We start from the raw sequence: 18,235 nt of genomic DNA on the forward strand, positions 1-18,235 counted from the left end.
ATCATTCATGAGGCACTCTATCAGATCTAGTCCCTTAAATTTATTTCTCACTTCCACTGTATAATCATAAGGGATTTTATTTAGGTCATACATGAATGGACTAGTGGTTTTCCCTACTTTCTTCAATTTAAGTCTGAATTTGGCAATAAGGAGCTCATGATCTGAGCCACAGTCAGCTCCCGATCTTGTTTTTGCTGACTGTGTAGAGCTTCTCCATCTTTGGCTGCAAAGAATATAATCATTCTGATTTCAGCGTTGACCGTCTGGTGATGTGCATGTGTAGAGTCTTCTCTTGTGTTGTTGGAAGAGGGTGTTTGCTATGACCAGTGCATTCTCTTGGCAAAACTTGATTAGCCTTTGCCCTGTTTCATTCTGTACTCCAAGGCCAAATTTGCCTGTTACTCCAGGTGTTTCTTGACTTCCTGCTTATGCATTCCAGTCCCCTATAATGAAAAGGACATCTGTTTTGGGTGTTCGTTCTAGAAGATCTTGTAGGTTTTCATAGAATCATTCAACTTCAGCTTCTTCAGCATTACTGGTTGGGGCATAGACTTGGATTACTGTGATATTGAATGGTTTGCCTTGGAAATGAATAGAGATCATTCTGTTGTTTTTTTAGATTGCATCCAAGTACTATGATGGCTATTCCATCCCTTCTAAGGGATTCTTGCCCACAGTAGTAGATATAATGGCCATCTGAGTTAAATTCACCCGTTCCAGTCCATTTTAGTTCACTGATTCCTAAAATGTCGACATTCACTCTTGCCATCTCCTGTTTGACCACTTCCAATTTGCCTTGATTCATGGACCTAACATTCCAGGTTCCCACACAATATTGCTCTTTACAGCATCAGACCTTGCTTCCATCATCAGTCACATCCACATGCATGGGACCTTTAGAAGGAGGTCACCATTGTCTTCATTACCTCCACCATATTTTGGCCCCAGGTAAATATCAGGGAGGGAACACAGCTCCACCCATCAACAGAAAATTAGATTAAAGATTTACTGAGCCTGGCCCTGCCCATCAGAACAAGATCCAGTTTCCCCCTCAGTCAGTCTCTCCCATCAGGAAGCTTCCATAAGCCTCTTATTCCTTCTCCATCAGAGGGCAGACAGACTGAAAACCACAGTCACAGAAAACTAACCAATCTAATTACACAGACCACAGCCTTGTCTAACTCAATGACACTATGAGCCGTGCAGTGTAGGGCCGCCCAAGATGGACGGGTCATGGTGGAGAGTTCTGACAAAATGTGGTCCACTGGAGAAGGGAATGGCAAACCACTTCAGGATTTTTGCCTTGAGAACCCCATGAACAGTATGAAAAGGCAAAAAGATAGGACACTGAAAGATGTAGCTCGTAGGGGCTCACAATTGGGCACGTGGAGCATAGACTGGACTTCAGCGACTCTTAACCCATCCTCCAAAGTGAGCAGGCCCCACCTGTTCAATCCCGTTCGCTCCCCTGGTGGTTAGGGAGAAAAGCAGGTATCAGCAGCCATTCTTGAGGCCATAGATGCCTCATTTCCATCAGGAGCATCAGTCCACCCTGAACCATTGAAAAAAGTGTTTCCTCCCAAATGCCCTTCTTGCTTTTGGATCCTGCAACCTGCTTTTCACATGGTCCCTGAGGGGCAAGGGTGTGTGGTCGTGCTGACCTCTGCACAGTGAGGTCTGCTGTGCTCCGGAACCTCCATAGAGCTGGCTGGAGTAGGGGACCTCCATCATGGATTCACATCTGGAGACCAGACCAGGTTTTCTAAGGGCCCTGGTCCCTGTAAGGTGTGGCCAGTGTTCTTCCCTGGCTCTGAGGGCTAATCTGACATGATTACTCATCTTTCAGCCCAGGACCAGCCCGACTGGCACAGCAGGGCCACTTCAAACTAGTAGGTAGGCATGATGGAGCCTGGCGTGGGGTTAGGGTGAAGATGACAACAGCGTCTGACTACACGCTTTGCCACTCTGGCTCTGTCAGGGTCATCGCTCTGTCCCTGTTCCTCCTGGGCCGTGTTCAGTGCTTAACGGGCTCCCTTCCCTTCCCGACACCCCAGATGACAAAGTCCATGTTTTAATTGGCCTCTTCCAGGAAGATGGGTTGATTTTGCTTGGAGACAGAGAGAGAGTGCTGGCACCTGAATCATTGCAGGATGTCCCAGGTTTTTAAAAAAGGTGAAGGGAGGGAGGTGCATGGGGTGGGGGCCCCCTGTCCCCCAGCTCGATGCAGCAGGGACCGCCTTACCACTTCTTTCCCAGGATAGCTTAGAGCTAGCACAGGAGGACGGGATGCTCGACTCCAGCTCTGGGTTCTGCCTTGCCACCTGCATCCTTGTGGGTTGGCCATGGCCATGCAGAGGGATAGAATGAATCTACACCACCACGGGTGTGAATTAAGGGCTTTATAGGGTAACCCATAAGGTCAGAGTCAGAAGCACAGAGGTTTTTGTTTTCTTTTAAGGAGCCGTTTTTTTTTTAATTAATTTTTTTCCGTGTTAGATCTTTATTGCTTTGTGCGGGCTTTCTCTAGTTGTGGGGAACGGGGGCAGTGTGTTGTGGCAGTGTGTGGGCTTCTCATTGCAGTGGCTTCTCTTGTTGCAGAGCACAGGCCCCAGGCACACAGGCTCAGTAGTTGGGGTACATGGGCTCAGTTGCTCCGCAACGTGTGGAATCTTCCCGGACCAGGGATCAAACCTGTGTCCCCTGCATTGGCAGGCAGATTCTTATCCACTGTGCCACCAGGGAAGTACCACACAGAGATGTTTTTGATTCCTCAGACTTCCCATTGTCCCTCAGAGAGGCATGCCAGGACTAGCACCTGCTGAGGAGATGAAGGCTGTATTTCGGGGAGGGACCCCCAGCTCCATATGGGACAAGCGTAGAAGGTGGTCTTCCCAGTGGCCAGTATTCACGGTCTGTGTACATGCGCCGTGTACATGGCTGCCAGTGCCAGGCAGCCTGGGTTTAGGTGCAGCTGTTCATAGGAATTGTCTGGGAAAGCCCGCTGCCAACTCTGCGGTCTTTGGGGATCAGTAGAGACCTTGGGGACCATGGGATTTCCCTGTCAGGAAAGGACTCAGTCCCACAGGAAGCAGAGCCTGGGAGCCCCTTCTAAGCTGGCCATTTCCCTACAAAAGACAGTCTCAACAACTCAGGCTGAATACTCTGGTTAATTCGGAATGATTCTGCTCCTTGCATGCTGCTGCTGCTAAGTCGCTTCAGTCGTGTCCGACTCTGTGCCGACTGCATAGACAGCAGCCCACCAGGCTCCTCTGTCCCGGGGATTCTCCAGGCAAGAATACTGGAGTGGGTTGCCATTTACTTAACCAATGCATGCATGTGTGCTAAGTCGCTTCAGTCATGTCCGACTCTATGCGATCCTGTGGACAGCAGCCCACCAGGCTCCTCTGTCCACAGGATTCTCTTGACAAGAATACTGGAGTGGGTTGCCATTTCTTTCTCCCGCTCCTTGCATAAAATAATAATAGCATTTACCATTTATCAAGACTTCTTATGTGCAGGCACTGTGCAAAGTGCTTCCCACATATTATCTCATTGAATCCTGACAACAATCGAGAAAGCACAAGTACTGTTATCCCCACTAAACAGATGAGAAATGGGCTTCCCTGTGGCTCAGACAGTAAAGAATCTGCCTGCACTGCAGGAGACCCAGGTTTGATCCCTGAGTCGGGAAGATCCCCTGGAGAAGGAGACGGCAACCCACTCCAGTATTCTTGCCTGGAGAATTCCATGGACAGAGGAGCCTGTCCATGGGGTTGCAGAGTTCGGCACAAGTGAGCGACTAATACTTTAACTCACAGGTGAGAAAATTAAGGCTCTAAAAGGCCAACCTCTTTGTTGCCATTAATTGAGCCCCTGCCCACTGGAGGAAGTAACAGAGCCAGACCCTAACTGGGGACTGAGTCCCAAGCCCTCCCCGTTCTGACCCTGATGAGAACGTAAGCCCCTTCTGGATCCTTAACATTGGGCAACTGGTGGCCTGTCAAAACCCCAGGGTTTGCTCATCAGTGTTGTGGGTGGGAATCTGTCATTGCCCTGCCCTGTAGGATGAGGGGGTGACTCCACCATCACCCCACCTGGAGTGAAACAGTGGGACACGTACAGCACCCCCCACACCACCCCCAGACACCTCCCCCAAGCGTGGGGCAGCAACCCTGCAAAGGGCATCTCCACAGGGTGCAGGAGTATGGTCACTGCCTCAACACCATAGCAGAGGAGATGGAGGACTCAGACGTGACCTTAGCATGACAGAGCCATAAATTCTTAGCATTTCAGGGCTAGAATGAACATGAAAGTGCTTCTCAATCAGGGCCTTCCAACTTCTCGTGGAACATAGAGAATGAACATGTTTGTATCCAGCACAGAGGTAAAGAGGCAAGGCGTCTTATGCCTGCTGGTGATGGGGGTGGATACTCCTGCAGCTCCAGGCCAGACCCGTCTTCCAAAGATCAAGAACATCAACTCTTTAGCTCACCTGAAGCACTCAGTCCAGGAACACCTGTCGGAACTGCTCTAGTCCAGCCTTTTTCTGCACCCAAATCCCATAATAAGCCTGTTCTTCCTTGCTTTGCTCCCATAGCTCTTGTGGTTAGCAGCTGGTACCCCATGCACCCTCCAGCAGCTTTTCACTCTGGATGGTTAGGTTCTTTCTAGTTTGAGGGTATTACAGTGTTGCAATCGCTGTCCTTCCTGTGTGTATGTGCACGCATGCACACATGCACGTGAGCAACCATGCATACAAGTGCATATAGGGACACATTCACAAGAAGTGCATCTGTTATGTCCTGGCTATCACATTTTAAATGCAATAGAGACTGCCAGACTACTCTCTAGTGACTGCCCCAGCTTAGACCCCATCGGCATGTAGCCTTAGTCAATACCTGGTATTACGAAATATTTTCATCTTTGTGAATGGAATGGTTGCCATACTGATTTTTTTTTTTTACACTTAACTCCAATAGCTTAAATTTTTAAATTGCTTCTTTAAATATTTTTTTCTGCCCCCTGGGAGCATGTAGGCTATACAAAGGCAGAGATTTCTTTACTGTTTGTTTACTGATGGATTCTGGATGCCTAGAACAGTGCTGAGCACACAGTAGGTGCTTAATAAATATATCCTGACTGCACAAATGAATAGATTAGACATTGATATGGTCCAAAATATCAGTTCAGTTCAGTTGAGTCACTCAGTCGTTTCCAACTCTTTGCAATCCCATGGACGGCAGCACGCCAGGCTCCCTTGTCTATCACCAACTCCCTGAGCTTGCTCAAACTCATGTCCATTAAATCAGTGATGCCATCCAACCCTCTCATCCTCTGTCATCCCCTTCTCCTTCTGCCTTCAATCTTTCCCAGCATCAGGGTCTTTTCAAATGAGTAAGCTCTTCGCATCAGGTGGCCAAATGACTGGAGTTTCAGCTTCAACATCAGTCCTTCCATTGAATATTCAGGACTGATTTCCTTTAGGATGGACTGGTTGGATCTCCTTGCAGTCCAAGGGACTCTCAAGAGTCTTCTCCAACACCACAGTTTAAAAGCATCAGTTCTTTGGCACTCAGCCTTCTTTATGGTCCAACTCTCACATCCATAGGTGGCTACTGGAAAAACCATAACTTTGACTAGACAGTCCTTTGTTGGCAAAATAATGTCTCTGCTTTTTAATATGCTGTCTGGGTTTGTCATAGATTTTCTTCCAAGGAGCAAACGTCTTTTAATTTCATGACTGCAGTCACCATCTGCAGTGATTTTGGAGCCCAAGAAAATAAAGTCTATCACTGTTTCCATTGTTTCCCCATCATTTGTCATGAAGTGATGGGACTGGATGCCATGATCTTAGTTTTTTGAATGTTAAGTTTTATAAAAGATGCCAAAGAAGTAACTCATTTTTAAAATTTAATTTTATTTATTTTTAATGGTGGAAAGTTGCTTTACAATTTTGTGTCGGTTTGTGCTGTACAACAACTCAAATCAGTCATAATTACACATATATATATATATCTATATATGTATATATAAATATATATATCTCTGTGTGTATATATATATCTCGCTCCCCTCCTGAGCCTCCCTCTTCTTCCCCCATCCCACCCCTCTAGGTCATCACAGAGCTCCAGACTGGGCTCCCTGTGTTATTTAGCAACTTCCCACTAACTATTTTACACAGGATAGTGTATATATGTCAATGCTACTTTCTCAATTAATCCCACCTTCACCTTCCCCCGCTGCATCAATTTTTAAAAGCCTCCGTCCCTGCCTGTGCCCCCAACCACACAGTTCCCCTTCTTTTCTTTTTTAAATGAATTAATTTACTTATTTCTGGTTGCGCCACATGCTCCTTGCCGCATGCAGGCTTGCTCCCTTGCAGAGAGAGGGAGCTACTCTCGGCTTGTCGTGTGCCGGCTTCTCACTGCCGGGGCCTCTCTTGTTGCAGAGCCCGGGCTCTGGAGCCCACAGGCTTCAGTCGTTGCTGCAGGTGGACTCAGTAGTTGTGGCCCATGGGCTTACTTGCCCCAGGGCATGTGGGATCTTCCCAGACCAGGGGTTGATCTGGTGTCCCCTCCATTGCAAGACAGTTTCTTAACCACTGGACCACCAGGGAAGCCCCCAGTTTATGTCAGGACTTTGTTGTGTGTCCCCTTGGAGGTGGGTTGTGCACACACAACTGAATATCTCTCTGCTAGCTCTCTTTTTTCTACAGATGCGCCTCTGCTCTTTCTTATCTCTTAATGATAGACCTTGGCAGCATTCCCCATCTCTGAGCAGCTCAAATAGGACCATTGCATCCGTCTCTCCTGGAGAACTGGAGGGGCCACATTTTTTTTTTATTGAAGTACAGTCGACTTACATTATTAGACTAGGTTCAAGTATACAGTGACTTCACTGGGGGCTCCGACAGTAAAGCATCTGCCTACAATGCAGGAGACCCAGGTTCGATTCCCTGGGTCGGGAAGATTCCCTGGAGAAGGAAATGGCAACCCACTCCAGTACTCTTGCCTGGAGAATCCCATGGACAGAGGAGCCTGGTGGGTTACAGTCCATGGGGTCGCAAAGAATCGGACACGACTGAGTGACTTCACTTTCACTTTCAAGTATACAGCATAGTGATTCAATATTTTTATAGATTATACTCCATATAAAGCTACTATAAAATATTGGCTATATTCCCATCCTCCTATCTTATCTATTTTACACCTAGTAGTTTGTTCCTTTTAATCCTCTTCCCCTCTCTTACCCCTCCCTCTTTGCCACCCCCACCCACAGCTCCCCCCAATCCCACCCTGGAGCCACTGTTTTAAAGTTTTATCTTAGCAACCACACTGCCTCATTTGGCTTTATGGAAGGACCCCTAGAGGCCTGTGGTGAAGGAGGTGCGTAAGTGCACAGAGGAGACAGCCTATTGCTACGTTGCAGGCTTTCCCAGCACCCACCAGAGCAGAAGCAAGAGATCCCATCTAGCGTGTGGTGAGAGGTGCCTGGAAGGCAGGTGACCGGGTTTCTATTTCCAGATCTGCCTGACTCACTGTGACCGTAGGTGCCTCTGTACTCCGGTTACCTTCTCTGTGAAATGGGCATAATTCTGGCTACCCCAACATATCTGAAAGACACAGGAGGAAGTGCTTGAGAAACAGAGTGTGCTTCAAGTGGGCAGAAAACAGTTAATAGAGCATTCTCTCCAGAGTCACAAGGAAGATGGTTTTAATCTTTTCAGAGGAACCCTTTTTAAAATCATAGAACTATTCTAACATGTATTAAGAAAGAAATGGCTTAGCACATCAAACATCCACGGGCATAGTGTTGCTTAGGATGAGGGTGAATTTTTTCAAGGAAAAAAGGTGAACTCAGATGATGTTATATATTAAGTGAATAATGATACAAGTGCTATAGGGATTTAGCAAAAATCGTTCGGGTGGTGTGCAAATCATTGACATTTGGGAAACATTGAATTAGCAGGTATTTGGGGGCCAAATAATGAAATCAAACTTACAAATACTTATATGAAAACCCAGTTTAAGGATTTCTTCTTATTTAATGCAAACATATAGGACACAGTAAATCAGGTTTTGACAAATTTTTTTTCTGTAAAGGGCCAGACATAGTTAATAGTTAAGGCGTTGTGGGCCACAGACACTGCATGTTCTTTTTTTTTTTTTTTTTAACTCTTGGAAAACATCTGACAAGGAAATGGCAGCCCACTCCAGTATTCTTGCCTAGAGAATCCTGTAGACAGAGGAGCCTGGTGGGCTGCTGTCTATGGGGTTGCACAGAGTTGGACACGACTGAAGCAACTTAGCATGCATGCATGCGTTGAAAACATAAGAAGTATTCTGAGCCTGAGGACCATACAGAAACAGGCTGGGTTTTCAACTTTACAGATCCTTGCAGAAAATTAAGGAATTTATGGAACATATAATATCTGCTAGTGCCCCGAATGTAGGTACAACCTGTAGGGGACCCATTTATTAATGACATTTATAACATTAATGTTCTACTTACTCCCTCTTTTTCTCAGTATTATTATGAACTCATGGGTTTTTATGCATTTAATATATTTCAATTAATCCTATACTTTCTTTTTAGAGATGTTCAAATTGTCCCATCTTTGCCAGTAAAACTCCCTTCAAGGAGTCCTTTTGACCCACCCCAGTAATCTTTGATGGGGTTTCCCTGATTGCTCAATAGTAAAAAGTTCACCTGCCAAATCAGGAGACACAGTTTCGATCCCTGGGTCGGGAAGATCCCCTGGAGAAGGAAATGGGAACCCACACCAGCATTCTTGCCTGGGAAATCGCATAGACAGAGGAGCCTGGTAGGCCGTAGTCCACAGAGTCACAAAAGAATCGGATACAATTTAGTAACAACAGCCACAAGTAGTCTTTGATAGCTTCTTTTGTTTTCTGGTATGGTAAGAGATCTCAGGCTCATCTTGTACATTTCCTCCATCAAAACTCATGTCAGCAGTTTTTCTAAGAAGCCCTGATTCCTTTTAGTCGAGAATGGTATTTAGAGGCCAAAATCTAGGTATCTGGAATGGACACATTTGCATTTATGAACAAAATGACATCCAGGGGATGTCCTGGTCCCTGGAGCTATTCCAACTGCCCCCCTAAAACTCTCCTTCACCCTCTCCAGCCTGGTGCAGTGAGCCCCGTCAATCGCTCTGACCTGGCTAAGTTCTCAAGAACAAAGAGTCAGTCATGCCCTGTGGCTACAGAGGCAGAAACATGAAAGATTTTTTTCAATATCGAGTCCAATCCATTTTCAGGTTAACCTTCAATTAACTATAAAAATCCAGCTACCCAGAACTCTTATTCCCTGATAATCTTGGATAATTGAGGTTTTGCTACAAAATTAAGTACAGGGGATTTTAATGATAGCATCTGACCTACAATTTATAGGGGTCACAAAGTCAGATGTCCACATAAGCCAAGGCAGGGAATTAAAAAAAGAATGAAGTGAGCTGAGCTGAGTATAAAAAAATGAAGAATGGGGAGAACTGGGGTGAACTGGGGAGCACAGTCTAAGGAGAGCTTTTCCAGAAGAAACTGCCATGTGGGGACAATTATCAGATCTTTCTGATTTTTCAAAAGTTGAAGAAAATCTAGATTTTAATTACATCTAAAGAAAGTTTTAACAAAACAAGTTAAAGTTTAAGTTTTCAAGTTAAAAAATGTGAACTTGCATAGTTTTAAGATGGCATGGACTCAAGTGTTTTGTTAAAACTTTATTTAGATGTAATTTACTGACAAAAGACTTCCATTTCAAGTATAGCATTTGATGAGTTATTACAGATGCATAAATCTAATTAATCACCATCTCACTCAAGATATAGAATACTTGCATCACCTCCAAAAAGTTCCCTGGTTTATTTTTTGGGTGGATCCACTATTCCTATCAGGCCCAGAAAATCACTGATCTGCTTTCTATCACTGTAGATTAGTTGTGTATTTTCCAGGGCTTCATATAAATAGAATTGTACGGTATATACCCATTTTGAGTCCAGCTTCTTTCTCTCAGCATAATAGCTTTTTAAAAAAATATCCATCCATGTCATTGTATGTATCAGTAGTTGGTTTCGTTCATTACTGAATAGTATTCCATTGTATGGATATGCGACAGCTTATTCACTCACCAGTTGGTGGACAGTTGCTCGTTTCCAGTTTCGGATTATTAATGAACAAGTCTGCTGTGAGTATATATGTGCACATCATTGTGTAAGCATATGTTATCGGTTTTCTTGGACAAATAAGAGGGGAGCTGCAAGGTCATGTGACCAGTGCCCATTTAACTTTATGAGAAACTGCCAAAGTTTTCCAGAGTGACTGTACCATTTTGCATTCCAGCCACTCATGTAGGAGAGTCTGATTCCTCCACATCTTCACTAACACTAGATACTGTCAGTCCTTCTAGTGGGTGGGAAATGGCATCCCACTGTGGTTTTGATTTGCATTTTCCCAGTGACTAATGATGTTAGGCATCTTTTCAGACACTTATGAGCCATTCATATATCTTCTTTTATGAAAGATTTTTTTAAAATCTCTTTCCCTTTTGGAGGGGAGGGATTGTCTTATTGTGGAGTTGTAGGGATTGTTTACGTATTCTAAATACAAATTCTTTGTCATACATACAAGGATTTTCTCCCCGTGACTTACTCTTGCATTTCCTTGAAAGTGTTTTGAAAAGTAGAAGAACTAATTAGTTAATAAAGGACAATATTTTTCTTTTATTATTCATAATATTAGTGTTCTATCTAAAAGGTCTCTAGCCTACCCCAGGATTGCGCCGATTTCTCTCTTGTACTTTCTCTGGATGTTTTGCAGTTTTAGCACTTGTATTTAGGTCTCAGATCCATTTCAAGTCAATCTTTTGTATTTAGTGTGAAGTAGGAGTTGAGATTCCTTTTTTTAATGAAGATATCCATTATTGCAGCATATTCTGTTGAAAAGGTTATCCATTCTGCATGAATTACCTTGGCACCTTTGTAGGTCTATTTCTAGAGTCTATTCTATCCCATCGACTAATATGTCTATTAGTATGCCTATCATCACACCAATTTCACACTGTTTTGATTACTGTAGTTTATAGTAAGTTAAGTCCTTCAACTTTGTTCTTTTTCAAAAGTTTTTTTTTTTTTTCTATTTTAGTGTTTTTACTTTTCCATGTAATGTTTGGAACCAGCTTGTCAATTTCTACATAGTGTCTGCTGGGATTTTGATTTAAATTGGATTAATTCTTGAGATTGATTTGAGGTTAATTGACATCAATATTGAGATTTCTGATCCATGAGTATCTCCACTTACTGAGGTTTTCTTTATTTTTTAATTAATTAATTTATTTTTAATTGGAAGATAATTGCTTTACAGTATTGTGTTGGTTTCTGCCATATATCAACATGAATCAGCCATAAGTCATATGTCCCCTCCCAGCCATACACATGTCCCCTCCCACTTTAAACCTCCCTCCCACTTCCCAATAAGTTTTCTTTAAATTAAATAATTTTTTTAACAAAACACCAAGGTCACTGAGACAGTTAAATAGGGGAAGGGATAGTCTTGGTGTTGGCATAAGTGGTTATCCTCATGCAAAAGAATGAAACAATCCCTACCTCACACCATATACAAAAATTAATTCAAACTGGGTCAAAGACCTCAATGTAAGATCTAAAACTATAAAACTCTTAGAAAAAATCATAGGAATGATTCTTTATGACCTTGAGTTAGGAAATGAATCCTTAGATACCACACCAAAGCATAAACAATAAAGGAAATATAGACAAGCTGGGCATCATGAAAATTAAAACTTTATGCTAAGTGAAAGACCAGTCACAAAATGCCAGATAATATATAGTTCCATTTATATGAAATGTCCAGAATAAGCAATCTGTAGAGACAGAAAGTAGATTAGTGGTTGCCTGGACGTGGGGTAGGGTAGAGGAAGGAGTGGGGAGTGACTGGTGATGGGTACAGTTTCTTCCGGGGGGAGATGAAAATGTTTTACAATATATTGTGATGGATGAACAACTCTGTGAATATACTAAAATCCACTGAAGCTACACTTTAAATGGATGAGTTAGATAGTACATGAATTCTATCTCAACAAAACTGTTATTTACAAAAGGAAATTGTATATTTTAAAAAATACTGTGCAGCTTCCCTTGTGGCTCTGATGGTAAAGAATCCTCCTGAAATGCAGGAGACCTGGGTTCAATGCCTAAGTAGGGAAGATCCCCTGGAAGAGGGCATGGCAACCCACTCCATCCAGTAAGCTTGCCTGGAGAATCCCCATGGAAAGAGCAGCCTGGAGGGCTACAGTTCACGGGGTTGCAAAGAGTCGGACACGACTGAGCAACTAAGCATGCATGCACGTGCTAACAACAATAAAAAGTTTTGCAAACCCAATGCGGCTCATGGGTCATCCATTTGCAGCAGTGAATGGAAGGTTCAGAAGAATTGACCATACTAAATACTATCAATATTTGTGTGTCTTTTGTCAAAATAATGAGTAGAGACACACACTGGGCTCCCCATTATCCATCCCCTAGGACACTGAGTCAAATCTCAAGTGCAATTTGTGTCTGAAAGTGAGCAGATGTTTTCTCTTAGAAGAAAACAGAAATGATTGTACACAGCATTTATTGTTTCTGCATTTGCTGCCAGGAATGTTTGCCACAAGTTCAGGGACAAGGTGTAGATAATAATCTGTGACTCTTGAAGTATGACCGACGGCGTCCGCTCTTCCCAAGTTCATACCTGGACTTGGTCTCTGCTTGGCTTGTTTGGGTTGGTTTAAGCTGTAAACTAATTCAAACCTTTCTACACAAGCTGTGTATACATTCCAAACACAGACCATCTATCACCCTGGAGGTAAAATCTGACAAGAGCAACATAAAGTTATTTATAGCATTTATTGATTTTAACTTGGCTAATGTCCCAGACTAGTTAGGTGATAAGACAGTACTCAACAAACTTCTGTTATTTACCTACCACTCACAGTTCTTGTTGCATGTAATACTATTGTTTAATCAATATTTTTTAATCAATTTCTCTCTTTTTTTTAAACTTACGTGTACCTATGAACCTAAAGCAAAAGCCAGTGTCTCTTGCTTATTAACAGAAGATCCCTCTTAAAAAGAAGCCCAGTGAACACAGAAGGTTGTTGATACCAGATACGTTTGACTGAGCAAACTCCAGGAGATGGCAAAGGACACGGAAGCCTGGCAGCCACAGTCCATGGGGTGGTAAAGAGTAGGGCACGACTTGGCGACTCAACAACCACCACCATTGCCTGACAAGGCTCTGAGCTTGAGGTCTCATTGTCAAGCTGGGAGATTAGAGGGGCTTAGATGGATGGGCTTCCTTGGTGGCTCAGATGGAAAACAATCTGCCTGCAATGCAGGAGACCCAGGTTTGATCCCTGGGTCGGGAAGATCCCCTGGAGAAGGGAATGGCAACCCACTCCAGTGTTCTTGCCTGAAGAATTCCATGGACAGAAGAGCCTGGTGGGCTTCAGTCCATGGGGACGCAGAGTTAGACACGACTGAGCGACTGACACTTTCACTTTCAGATGGATGTTAGTGACCTAAGACTTTCTTCTTGACCGAATCAGAATGGTTAATGGAGAATGCACGAGAGTAGATATTAGAGAGACCCTGGATCGATTTCTTCCACGACTTTTTATTGGAGCCTAATGTGCTCTTCACCTCTTGGGCCTTGGGGTGCTGGACCATACAAGACAGACAAAGCCCCAGTTCTTTCCAGGTTTAGGGTTGTGGATTATAATATATAGGAATGAAGTAACATAAGAAGCACATTGCAGTGTCTGTACCATGGTAAATACTCAGTATTTTGATGTTATTCTCGTAGTTGTTATTATAATTATTATTACTTTATTATGCCAGAGCAGGGGGTGGCTCTCTGGAAAAAAGAGGGGTTGGGTTGGTCTGTGTTCATCTGTCCTATAGCCATGATGGCCTGGAGAGGCACATGGAGTTTGAATCCCATCAGAGAGCAGAAACTGGAGTTAGCGAGTACAGCCCTTAGTGCTTTGGCCAGGAAGGTGAGGAGTGTTACTGTGTCAGAAAATTAGGTCAGCAGTGAGCATGCTTGGGTAAGTTTAAGATCTCTGTGTAGATATCAAGGTCTGGCATCATTCGTTTCAATATTCAGTGGTGTCCCAGGCATTGTGCTGGGCTTGCTGGGAATTCAACGCTGCTACCCTCAGGAGGCTTATGACGTCAAGAGAATTACAAGCCACAGGACGAGTAAGTTTGACACAGAGTAGAATGAGGAGAATTTCTTTCTCGACTGGTTGCAAATGACAGACATCCAGTTTGCATCAGCATGAGTAAGAAAGAAAATGTACTGGTTCCCGTATCTGCTGAGTCCAGGAATAAATGGCTTCAGCAATGGCTGGATCCAGGTGTTCAAATGATGTTGTCAGAAATCTGTCTCATGGCTCTGCTTTCCCCTGTGTTAGCTTTCTTTTCAGGCAGTCTCCCCATTTGTGATGCCAAATACCACCGGCTTCATAGTCTTAGCTAAAAGGGACGTTGCTTCCTCAGTTGGATGCACGCATGCTCAGTCGCTTCAGTCACATCCAACTCTTTGCAACCCGATGGACTGTAACCCACCAGGCTCCCCTGTCCAGGGGGAGGATTCTCCAGGCAGGAATACTGGAGTGGGTTGCCATGCCCTCCTCTAGGGGATCTCCCTGACTCAGGGACTGAACCCACATCTCCTTCATCTCCTGCATTGCAGGCAGATTCTTTACCCACTGAACCACCTGGCAAGCCCACGCTTCCTCAGTTACTCCAGTATAAAGTAACAGAACTGAATTCCAATGGTCCACACTGGGGTCATGCGAGACCCCTGCCCCAGAGCTAGACATGGTGGCCTGGCCACCCACACCCACTGAGCCTGGGGGAGGGGTTCACGTGGGAACATCAGAGCCAGGGGAGGGGGTTCTGGGAAGCAGGCACCACCCTGCCCACCGCAGAGCCCCCAGAGAGACAGAGGCTCTGAGACGAGGGCAGCGGTCATGCCAGCCAGGACAACTTCACAAAGGAAGTTTGGCCTGTTGGGGCTCCAGGGATGGGGCTGGGGTGTTCCTGCAGCAGGTTCCAGCTCTGTATCTGGGAAGAAGGAAGGGGGAAGCAGGTATTTCCTAAGAAGCCATCATCTGCCAGGCTCTTTGACAAGTTTCTTGGTTAACGTCCCAAGAACCCTGTCTACTCACACAGGTGGGAAGTAGTCTCAGAAGGTTTACCATCGCTGGACGAACCTCAGCTAGCCCCAGTGCACCGGGGCCGCCCTCACCCGACTCCCGTCCGTCTCCACCAAGCAGCTGGGCGGTCTCTTCACACTGCAGAGTTGACAGCATCTCACCTCCGCTGAAACCCCAATCCTCAGCATGGCCCACAAGGCCTTGCCCTCTGTCCACCACCCCCCCTCTCCTGTCCTCCCCTTCAACTCCTCCAAGAACTCACTCCGAGATTTAGCAGGAGTGATATTTATTTGTAATGATGGTAGCTGACGCTTAGGTGCCAGGCCTTAATTGAGACTCTGTATTTTCATTCATTTCAGTCTTCACAGCAGCCCTGTGAGGTGGGGACCGTTATTATCTCCATTTTATAAGGGGAGGAAACTGAGCCACTGAGAAAGTGATGTGATCAAAAGTCACACAGCTAGAAAGTAGCAGAGCCGAGATTCAGAGCCAGGCATTTCGCTCCAGAGTCCTCATTCTTAACCACCGCCGTCTCCTGCCTCTGAGCACTCAGGGTCCCCATCCTTCCTGTCACGTTTCCTAACTACGCATTCTGATGGGTTATATGATTGACGTCTGTCTCAGCACCAACAGCTGCTGGAAAGGTCGCCAACATACTGAGCACTTGGTCTGTGCTGGGCACTGTGTTTAGCACCTTGTAGGCATCAGTCAATTTCAACTCTCACAATTGTGTAAAAACTAGGTACAGTTGTCCATTTTGCACACAGAGAACCTAAGAAGTTGAGGGTTTAAGTAACTTGTCCACCAAGCTGGAAATTCCCAGAGGGAAGAAACCATGTCCATTTTGTTCATCATTGAGTTCAGGGGGGCTAATTAAGTGCCTGGCATTCAGTAGGCACTTAATAAAGGTTTTGGGGTGGGCGCTAATGGTAAAGAACTCACCTACCAGTGCAGGAGTTGTAAGAGATTCAGGTTTGATCCCTGGGTCTAGAAAATCCCCTAGAGGAGGCCATGGCAACCCACTGCAGTATTCTTGCCTGGAGAATCCCATGGACAGAGGAGCCTGGTGGGCTACAGTCCATGGGGTTGCACAGAATCAGACACGACTTTAGTGACTTAGCACACAGCTGGCTGGATGATAAATGGCCAGACGGAAGGGAGGGAGGTGGGGAGGAATGGAGAGAGGGCCAGCCTGCCTGTCTCCAGTGCCCATGCTCTGGTCACAACTGGGAGATCCTGGGACATGAGGCTGGCATGGTATCTGACGTGGCTCTCGTGGCTGTCTCTGCAGGAGCCATGATGCACGTGAAGAAGTACCTGCTCAAGGGCCTGCATCGGCTGCAGAAGGGCCCCGGCTACACATACAAGGAGCTGCTGGTGTGGTACTGTGACAACACCAACACCCATGGCCCCAAGCGCATCATCTGCGAGGGGCCCAAGAAGAAGGCCATGTGGTTCGTGCTCACCTTGCTCTTCACCTCCCTCGTCTGCTGGCAGTGGGGCCTCTTCATCAAGACCTACCTGAACTGGGAGGTCAGCGTCTCCCTCTCCATCGGCTTCAAGACCATGGACTTCCCCGCCGTCACCATCTGCAACGCCAGCCCCTTCCAGTAGGTGGTCCCTGGAGCACGGCTGGTCTCAGCCGGGCTGCTTCTCCTCTTTTCCTTCCTTCCAGCTTTCCTTCCTTCTTTCCCATTTCCTCCTTTTTCTCTCTCTCTAGCTCTTTCCCTCTTTGCAGCAAGTAAGATTCAAAATCCATAAACCTCCTCAGCTTACAAAGAACCTCCAAAAATACCTGGTAGTCCCTTCAGTCATACTAGTGCCTGTTTATTGACTCAGTGTGTGTTTATTGAGCACCTACTATTGCCACCTACTATTGGGGCTTCCCCTGTGGCCCAGATGGTAAAGAATCCACCTGCAATGCAGTCTTGATCCCTGGCTTGGGAAGACCTCCTGGAGAAGGGAATGGCTACCCACTCCAGTGTTCTTGCCTGGAGAATTCCATGGACAGAGAAGCCTGGCAGGCTACGGTCCATGGGGTCATAGAGAGTAGGACACAGCTGAGCAACTAACACACTACTGTTGCCAGGCAACATATGGGCACCAGGAATACATCAGTAACTAAAACAGTGCCTCCTGTCCTCATCACAGCCTCCCAGAGAAAGCAGACATCCATCTTTTCTTGCATAAATATTGAAATCATTCTCATTGTGAGGATTAAACTGGACCTGTATCCAGGGTTTAGTGTCCCCTCCTACAGGAAGTCCTCCAGCCATCTATAGCAACCATGCATTGAGTGCGTTTCATAATATTACCTAGATGCCAGGCAATATGTTGAGTGTTCTTTGGACAATTCATGTCATTCTAATCCATACAACCACTCTGGAGGGGGGCACTACTCTAGTAGCCCCAGTTCACGGGTCGGGAAATGGAGATTCAGAGAGGTGAGGGAACGTGCCCAGTGACACACAGTGAGCAACTGTGGAATTTGAATCTAGGTCTGATCTGACTCCAGAGCTGCCACTGTTTAACCACTGGATGGCAAGGCCTAGGAAGGAGACACCCAAGGAGACCCAGCCTAGTCGGCTGAGGAAAGGCAGGGGGTCAGTCACAGAAAAATACCCCAAGAAATGAGTAGATGTTAGCCAGGTGGAATGAAGAGAGTGCTCCAAGTGGAGGACATAGCACATGCAGAGGTCCTGGGGTAAGACAGAGCTTGGTGCATTCAAGGGGTTGAAAAATGAGCCAGCATGTCTGAGTCACAGGAAACATCCTTGTCCAAAAGGAGGTCCTGGAAGGCAAGTCATCCTTCCTGGTTACATTTCCAGGTATCAGAAAGTCACCTCATTCTGATCATAGGGCTGTTCTTCCTTGCTTGGGTGGGTCTTTGAAGCTACTCAAGAAAACTCTTAATAATTACAATAACACACCCTGTTTTATAAGCATCACCCTATTGAATCCTCCCCAAATCTTCTAGGGTAAATGTTTTAATCCCCCA

At 45.4% G+C, this 18,235-nt stretch overlaps 1 protein-coding gene across 3 annotated transcripts in view; it reads left to right on the plus strand.

Annotated features, from left to right (window-relative positions):
• Positions 1–18,235, plus strand: part of SCNN1B (sodium channel epithelial 1 subunit beta) — a 71,253-nt gene that overhangs the window by 29,067 nt on the left and 23,951 nt on the right. For all 3 annotated transcript variants that reach the window (XM_070461035.1, XM_020874101.2, XM_070461036.1), the window contains exon 2: positions 16,529–16,847. In XM_070461035.1, the coding sequence (XP_070317136.1) occupies positions 16,529–16,847 (319 nt within the window). The remainder of the gene's footprint in view (positions 1–16,528; positions 16,848–18,235) is intronic.

This window comes from Odocoileus virginianus, chromosome 33 (genome assembly GCF_023699985.2).
Source record: "Odocoileus virginianus isolate 20LAN1187 ecotype Illinois chromosome 33, Ovbor_1.2, whole genome shotgun sequence".
In the NCBI taxonomy this organism is placed as follows: Eukaryota; Metazoa; Chordata; class Mammalia; order Artiodactyla; family Cervidae; genus Odocoileus; species Odocoileus virginianus.